Source organism: Zonotrichia albicollis, chromosome 16, assembly GCF_047830755.1.
Source record: "Zonotrichia albicollis isolate bZonAlb1 chromosome 16, bZonAlb1.hap1, whole genome shotgun sequence".
NCBI lineage: Eukaryota > Metazoa > Chordata > Aves > Passeriformes > Passerellidae > Zonotrichia > Zonotrichia albicollis.
In genome coordinates, this window is record NC_133834.1 from 7,081,660 (window position 1) to 7,090,746 (window position 9,087).

The window sequence follows — 9,087 nt, forward strand, 5'->3', positions numbered from 1 at the left end:
ACTTCCATAATAAGGACCACTCATTTATGCATTTACATGACAGATACCAAATGCAAAGTGAGTTTTCCCCAATTAGTATATACCAGGTTTACAAAATATAAGATTATAGGAAGGATTATTTCAACCTATAAAGGCTCTTGAAGGCAAAGAAAAAGTGTTTGTTTTGGGTGGGTTACAAGCAGAACCCCTTCAGTTAAAAGAAAAAACATTTTAAAATGGAACCAAAAATATGAAAAATGTAAAGGGGGAACCACAAAGCACTGTGAGACTCCATACAGTGAAGCCCAGAGATGTGTTCACAGATGTGCTGCACTGGCCCAGCAGCAGGCAGGGATTGCACACACACAAGAGAGGGCCCAGCTCCTCCTGGTCTCTCCAGAAACACTGAGAATGGTCCTGGGCAGGACCCAGCCCTGACCTGTGCACACGAGGAGTTCATGGTCACAGAATGAATGTACAGAACTCGCAAAGTTCCTCCCCAGGAACGGAGCTTCTCCTTAACAGAGCCACCATCTCCTCTTACAGCCACTGTGGTTTAACCTCAACTTCCTGGGAAAACAACTTTCCTCCACATCCCCTGGCTGGGCAGCTACAATAGTGGAACAAAAATATGCAGCAGCTTTACAAATTCAGAAATTTTCATTTCAGAAGCTGTACTCAGAGTACAGGGCCTGGTGGGAAAATTCCTCCTCGGTGCAACAGAATGACTGGGCAGGAAGTTCATTAGGACAAACTTACTTGAGTAAGAAAGACAAAAAAGAAAAAAACTTACTTGGAATCCGACTGCTGAATATAAGAAACACTGCCTCAAGCAACCATAATTCCTTATTTTTTAGTAACTAATGCAACTACAAATACCCCTTTTGAGAAATCCCCCTCCCTTGTAAGTGAGGCAATGGGATTTGTTTATGTCAGAATTTGACTCTACAGACAACACTGATTGAGAGCTAAACAAGGACCTTATTAAGGAACATGATATCTACAGTACATGAAAGCAAAAATGTAACAGCAAATAGACTCTTGAATACTTGGAATTCAACAAGAAAACAGCATCAATAGTATTGTGCAACATGAATCAGATATTAAAACAAAAAAAATTAAAATCTGCATTCCAGAAGTTACACTAATGAGGCAGTTGTATAAAAACCTTAGAGGTGACTCATTAAGAGATTACATCTCACAGTTCTTCTTAGAGAAAACAGTGTGAGGCAGCTCCCTTACTTGCATATGCTAATTTTTTCAGCCTTTTTTTGTGCATGCATGTGTGTGAGAACAAGAGCGAGCACAAGAGACATTGGCCACATTTGTTTTCCTACCCATCAGCTCCTTCTGCCAAAGTACACCTTGCACAGCACTCAATTTCCATCTCATTTGCCTAAGCAGAAGATGTTCCTACAAGCTGTGTGAGAACTAGCAGCTGGATAGAAGAGCCACCAAAACTAATTCCCACAGTAACTGTCAGCTTCTTCCATACCCTGAGATCAGCAGACTCACGGTTCCTCATTTTCACACAGCTTTTGTGTTTCCTTAAGACACTCAACATATTTCGTTTAAAAAATCAACACTGGTTTCTCCTTTTTTATTAAGAACTTACATTAAAAAAATCCAACCAACCCCTTGGGCATGACAGCAAAAGCTAGATCTGAATTCAGATTCAACTTTCACAAATGGACCAATCTTAGATTCTTGTTGAAGAATTTTCTTATGGAATTCAGAAGAATTGTTTGTAAAATCAATAAAATCTATCCTCATTGGGACAATTTCCATTGTCCTGCTCAATAACAGAATCAGTTTCAATTCTTCTATACACCTGGCATAAGGCAACTTTTCTATAATAAACACCTGAAAATGAGCTAATCACTAAAACCACACTAAGAATGCCAAGCTGTTGAAAAATTAAAATCAAAACACCTTCAAATCCTAGATGAGATTATGATTTAGATTTATTTCCCAAGGTTCCAGCATGCAACATTTCCTGTTAACTCCATGGGATCCTACTGAATTTGTCAAACACATTTTTTTCCCCAGGAAATACTAGATAACATTAGTGTTTGCCTTTCAACATATCATCTTTGACTGGAAAACCTACCCACTTATATCATACCTATGTAAAGCACGTATCAGAAATTGAATGAAATTGTGGAGCAGCTATGTATCACTTTATTTTCCTTAAATAAACGTTTGTATTAGCAAATAATGTGCTTAAAGAACCTCAGAAAGTAATGAAATAAATGTGACACAGATGTTCACAAAAAAAAGGGAGCGAGAGAGAACAAGAATGTTTTTACTTCATAGCAACCAAATAGGTCAAGCCATTTCCTTCTTCAGGCAAATCTCAGAGGAGCACAGAACACATGGTTTTCTACCAGATTTTGTACGTCTATCCCACTAAGAGGAAACACTGCTGTCCAAAAAAATTTGCAATACTAAGTTTTCCCATGAAGTTGTTGAAATTAAAAGAAGGAAGTCATATGCAATTAAAACCCATTTGCTAGATGTTAAAATTATACAAATGGTATAAATAAATAGACTCTCACTAGCTCATTTATACACCTTTCCTGTACAGTATGTTGCTCTGAAAGAATACACAGTGAAGAAGTCAGAAATGCCAACAGCACATCTGGTCACACAACTTCTCTTTTGCTTTTATAAAACAAAGTAAAACACCACGTGTTCTTCACTTCCCTGGGATTCCACTGTTCTATACACTGACAGGTTTTCCTAACAATCCAGCTGCTAGGGATTTATTTTCATCCTCTGTGAATGAAGCACATGGTCATTAGGTCCAAGCTCCTCACTAAAATTAGTGCAATTCTTTCATACATGCTTAAGTACTCGTGAACTGCAGGGAGACAGAGTGAACAAGAAATCATTAAATATCACATCACATTAAAAAGAAGGAAACTGCCACAAAATGCTAACCTGTGTGCTGGCTGGTCCCATGTAGAAGTCTACAGAAAATGTGATCCCATAACCAGATTAAATCTATTTGTGCATTCAAACGAGAAAATTAACATTGCATAGGAGAACATATCTTGTTTTCTAATTATGTCAATGTTGTTCCATTGCCCTTTCACTGCCATTTTTACCACATCTTCTCTACAGACTATTTTTTTACGAAGCAATAAATGACAACATCTCACTATTTACTTGTCAATAACCACTGGGGATGCCAGCATGTGTCCAAAGACATCAAAAAGAGGAAGTGGGTGGAAACAACATTAAGAGCTGTTTCAGACTCATTAAGCTTAAGATGACAATTACGCAATGTTAAGATGTCAAACAAGCCAACATTTTAGCTGGGACAGATGGTACTGGATCCAGAGCACACAGAGTATGTGCTGTGAGTCACCAGTTTAAATACTATAGTTCCACTCTTATTTGCAAATTTGGTTATCCAAAAACAAGATGTAGAGAGGAAGAGTGTTAAAGCAAGCACAGGGTCCTGCAAATCTTCACCAAAAAAGATGGAAGTAGAAAGGTTACCTTCCAAATAAAAAAGCAAGTAAGACAGCAGGAGGAGGAGATAACTTCTTCAAAGAAGTGGAGGAAAAAAAAAAACAAACCAAGATTTCAAAAAGAAAAATATAGTAAACAGTACTAGAGGCAGCTGGCAGTACAAAGAGGAGGAAGGGAATGTACTGAGTACAAGGGGTCAGGACAAGTGTGGAAAGGACCTAGGATAAACCCCTAGGAGATAGTCTGAATTCAGAGTGACTGCAAACAGCTCATTCAATGACTGCCAACAAGGAAAAGACATGAGTGACTGTTCAAATGTTGGTCTTGGAGTCAAAGATGGGGTGTATAAAGAATCAGAATAAACCATTTTGCATTGGGAGGGAAAAGAATGGGGCAAAAGATTGCAGCAGGTAGGATGGAGCTACAGATTAAATGAAATGTTTTAAAGCTTTTCAAACCTTTATTGGACCAGGAAAAGAGACTTCTAGGACAAAAAGATGGCAACCAGAATCACAGAATGGTTTGGGTTGAAAGGAACCTCAAAGCCCTTTCATTCTACTCCCCTGCCATGGCCAGGGACACCTTCCATGATCCCAGGTTACTCCAAACCCTGCCCAACCTGGCCTTGGGCACTGCCAGGGATGGGATGGCACAGCCTCAGCTTCTCTAGGAAATCTGTGCCAGTGGCTCACCACACTCATAATGAAGAATCTCTTCTTAAAATTTAATCTAAATCCACCTTCTTTCAGCTTAAACCCATCACCCATCATTCTATCACCACACACCCTTGTACAAGGAAGAAAATGCAGGAAAGTTTTTTTTTTTTTCATTTTCCCTTGAAAAAGCATTCAAAATCCTAAAAATAAAGAAGGGGAAGCAATAAATATGATGGGATTGAAAAAATTGATGTGAACTGCAGGATATATCCTGAAAATCACTGTGCTGTCTCACCTCCTGCATCCCTTCAATTGGTGAAAGCTCCTGGAACTCCAGTGATATTAAAAGATTGCAAGATCCATTTGGTAACAGTGCCCATGGGGAGCCCACTTTCATGTGGCTGTTACTGTGATTCCCAGCCCTTGTTCTGCAAAATACACTCAGTTCCTCCTGTAAATCCTCCAGCTTTCCTTCCCAGCTGCAGCAGCACAGACAGATGCTGCTACAGGCACACTGCTCCCCTAAATCCACGGCATGCTTACACTGCTGAGCATGTCACCAAATACTGTTATATAACAATGCATCAAGTTTGGCAACCAACCACCTCTGGGAACTCTATCAGCAAAAATTTCACATTTTCTTCCAAGTCACAGCTAAAAATATCAAACATCAGGCTAAGAAAAAATTAACAAGTTACTGCAATTAACAAGCACATTTTCTGCTACCACCAAAAATAACTAATATGTACAACATAATTGAAAATACTTTATTGTGACATTTTTTACTGCAGTGATAACAGCAGATTAAATGGTTTTGGGCTAAAAATTAAGATCCTACTGAGCTGACAGGTAATCCTAAGAAATATGAGATTAGTTTAGCATGAAGAAATATCTATTTAGCAAACAAGAGACTTAGCGTGCAGCTCTGCTGGCTGGCAAAAGAACACAAAAAACTAAATTACATAAACAGACTATATCTGTATCTGCTCTTTTTCACTCCCTAGAACCAAACTGAGTGGTCAATTCAATACTCAGGTGCATTTTTATATTCTTAGGATTTCCCCAAAGTGCTATCTAAAAGGACAAGCCCTCCTCTGAAGGACTTTTGGACAACTCTTATTTAAAATACTGGTACAAGTTATCCACTTTGATGAGTAGGGAACGAAACATACTTAACGTTCTTCTGCACTAAAACACATTTGTTTATAATGAAAGAAACTCATAAGAAAACATGTAGAATTAGTTCTTAAATGCAAAGCAAATGCATATAACCCTGAAGAGGCCTCATGGCTTGTGGTGTCTTTAAGGTTTACCTATGAAAGGTATTACAATGTGGAAAGAAGAGATGAGGCTGCTCATATGAATATATCTTTTTAATCAATTTTAATATTTTTTTCTAAGAAAAATCTGGGTAGTTTGTTACATTTAACAGCTTTTGCCTATAAGTAGGTAACTGTTCTGCCTTGCAGAAGAACAGAAGTCATCCAATAAGTCTGGCTTGGCAGCACATCCACCCTCCCGAGTCCTCTGTGCGACGATCTGGTCTCTTGGTGCCTCTCCTAAGGAAGGACTGTCTGCATTCTGTGCTCATCACAGACCCAACGTGCTACCTGGCACCGCTGCTGGCAAGCACAGCCAGCAGCTAACAGAGCTTGGCAACCCCACTGCTCTATCCCAGCAGAGCTTCGACATTCAGAAACAAAGCACAGAGTTTGGGGAACAGCAGGGAAACCTCAATGCTGTAATTAGTGCTATAATTTGGTCTATTTTTCAAGTAGAAGCAGGACTTCAACCTTCTGGCATGTGTGTTTAGGGCTCTTTGTAGAGACAGTGTAAAACAAACACACAGAAGCCGGTAAATAGCCAACCTTGCAGTCTTTTTCCAGGGGAATGGCACAGAATTGAACTGGGGGCACTGAAGAGCTGCGGGATAACTAGAGACAAATTGAGAAAACAAACAGGAGCTCTATGCTGTGCCTGCAGCACTGACTGTTTATCCATTTTGACCTTTCCCAGAGGATCACTCGCTCACTGTGTGACCACACCAAGAGCACCATTGAACGCGAGGGTCCGGCACTGGCACCGCCACCAGCTGACTGGGAGCCTGGGAGACAAGCCACTCCAAGCACACAAAATGCAGTTCTAAACCGAGCGGGGAGAGGGAGGAGGAGAACTTTCCTTCACTAAGCAAACCACAGAGATATTTTAATCAGGACACAAAAGCAAGTTGAGCCAAACACCAACTGACTCGGATCATATCACATCAATAATCCATGCACAGAGGCTCTGCTGAAATCAATGGGAGGCTTGTGTGGAAGTGGATTGTATAACATAAATGCACGGCCCTGTTCAGGGCTCCACATACAAAAGAAAAGGAGGTACTGAGAACAATCCCCTTAATTAGCATTTCTCATCCATCGAGTGCTTCTAAAATAATAAATTCTGACTTTACACAGCTCTGTTTTCATTCACAGTTTTTATCAGAGGTGGTAGAACAACTGACCCCATTTGACAAATAAGAGAACTGAAGCATAGGATGCAAATCAAACTGATGAGCAGCGCAGCAGGCAGAGCTGAACTGGGAATAGCAGCTTACCTTCTGAATCACACTTTAATGTCCTAGATATTTACATGCTTATCTAGTTCAAGTCTCTAATTAGGGTGACTCTGCGCAGCCCTTAAATAATTTTGCATACTTCCTAAAGTACCTGTGCAGAGTGATAAGCTTAGCTGTAAAGAGTTTCCCATTCAATAATGTCAATTTTATGAGGATTTAGAATATCCTGCAGAAGTTCAAAACACTGGGCTGCCCTGGTCAGGCTCCAAAGGGAGTCTCATTGCTCAGGTATCACAAGTCTCATTACTCAACAGCAATAAAGAGTTTTAAAACAGGCTGTCAAATCCACACGCCTCCTGTCATTAAAGAAAAAAAAAAGGAGAAAAAACCCCAAACAAAATATTTGCCAATTCATTAGGTAGAAGCAACCCAACTCATCCTGGTGTTCCAAACTGACAGCAATCCCTAAGAAAAAGCGAGACTGGGTCTCTATTCAAGAAGTCAGAGTAAAATGTCACATACACCAATTGCAAAACAAAATTCCAATCAACTTGGCGGTGATCGTTTTACAACAATGCACTATACTGTAGTTTGCCCCAAAAAAAGGTGTTTATTAAAGTGATATTAGCTTCACTTGCATGCTAGAGGTACAAATCAGGCTTCACATATAGAATCAGCATTTAGCTAAATGCAGACTGTGCCATCCCCAGGTCCTGAGTATTTGCCCTCCTATGCAAATCCAACTTTGAAATGCTTAACATCTTATGGAAGATTAATTCAGCAATATGTCCACTTTCTAGTTTACGATTTGTACGTTATTAAGTACTATATTACACAGGCTTAGTGCAAATAACAAGCATGTTCATTTCCCTTAACTACAGATGCAAGTCCATAATACTGTGAAAATAACATATTTTGAGTTAAATGAGCTTTCTGCTCTTTACAATTATAGTCTTTAACTGTTTTGAATAATAACTTTTCAGGACTGCTCACTTTGTTTTTTGCTTTCCTTTTTCAGATTTTTTTTTAAGAGTTAAGTCTATTGCTGTCACAAAAAGCAGAAATGCCTGCTGAGAAATGGCCACATTTCCAACCCACTGCTTGAAGAATTATTTTTCTGATTCATCACAGCATTATTTTTTCAAGTTGTCAAAACAAACACCACACCCTCTTGATTTCCGAGTTCTGGGTAATTATATTTAGAATTAGCAAGTAGCACACAACTATTAATCATACAATGCTTAGCCCTTACTTTACCTATTTAGAGATCAGCCAATGCATTCAAAGGCCGCCTGTTTAGCATCTGGTTTGAGATAAACCCTCATGGCACCACCACGGCACAGACGGGCACAGACACACTGAATACAGGGCAGGCCATGCACAGGCGATCCCTCTGCCCCGGGGCAGGATCAGCTCCTGCTCAGCCACCATTATCGCTGATGATACACAAGAACTGGTTATTTCAGGCAGCAGCTTTACACACGCACTCACAAAACACATTATAAATTAAAGGAGGGAAGCGTGTGGCACGTCTGCAGTGCCTTAAACTGGGGCAGCGCTCAAGCCGGTCGCCGAAAGATAATAAAATACAAATAAAAGCTTCCCCAACACGCGAGTCCGGATTTTCTAAAAGTAGTATCTAGCAAGGTTAACGCCGCTGCCTTTGGAAACAGTTCACCTTGTTTAAACTGGCTGAACCACCCCGTGATTATCACCGAGCCTCCATTAAGATGACACACACAAACAGAGCCCTCGCAGAGCTCAATTACTCTTTTCTCCACTCCTACACCACCAGACGCGGACTTTTTCATATTTCGCCCCTTCCCCTCTCTCAGCGGAGGAGCAGCTGCAGCAGCGAGCGCGGGGCTGTCACGGCGGCGGGGCCGGGACCCGCCTGCCCTGCCCTGCCGCCCCCGGACCCGCCGCGCCCCCGCCAGACCCTGCCCGGCCGCGGGACACAGAGCCCCCATTGTGGCCCGACCCCCGCCCGCCCGCCCGCCCGGGCACTGCTCGGTAGCGCCGACACAGCGGCTCGGTTCGGCTCGGGGGCGCCGGGCGGGACGGGGCAGCACCGGCGGCAGGGGCCGCGGCCGCAGCAGCTCCCAGCGGCTCCTGCCGTCCTGCCGCCCGCAGCGCCGGCTGAGGGGCCGCGCTCCCCCGGCACGAGCCCCGCACTCACCGCCGCCACCTCCGCCACCCTCTTCGTCCATGTTGGGACCGCGGGCAGGGCGCTCCGCGGCGGCCGCGGCTCAGAGAGGCCCGGGGCTCGTTCTACTCGCTCGGCGCCTCGCAGCCGCTCCTGCCCCTTCTCTTTCTCCTTCTTCTCCTCCTTTTCTTCCTTCTCCACTGCTACTACCGCCGCCGCTCTCGGCTGCTGCGCTCCGCAGCCCGGTCCCTCCCCGCCCAACCCAACCT

The 9,087-nt window shown here is 42.4% G+C and overlaps 1 protein-coding gene across 2 annotated transcripts in view; it reads right to left on the bottom strand.

Moving 5' to 3' along the window:
- The window catches only part of CYTH3 (cytohesin 3), a 48,631-nt gene extending 39,553 nt beyond the window's left edge, over positions 1-9,078 (bottom strand). The window contains exon 1 of one of the 2 annotated variants that reach the window (XM_074552634.1): positions 8,852-9,077. In XM_074552634.1, the coding sequence (XP_074408735.1) occupies positions 8,852-8,882 (31 nt within the window). In that variant the 5' untranslated portion in view covers positions 8,883-9,077. Of the gene's footprint in view, positions 1-8,851 lie in introns of both variants that reach the window. The other variant, XM_074552636.1, reaches the window with a different exon arrangement.
- Positions 9,079-9,087: the final 9 nt, after the last annotated feature.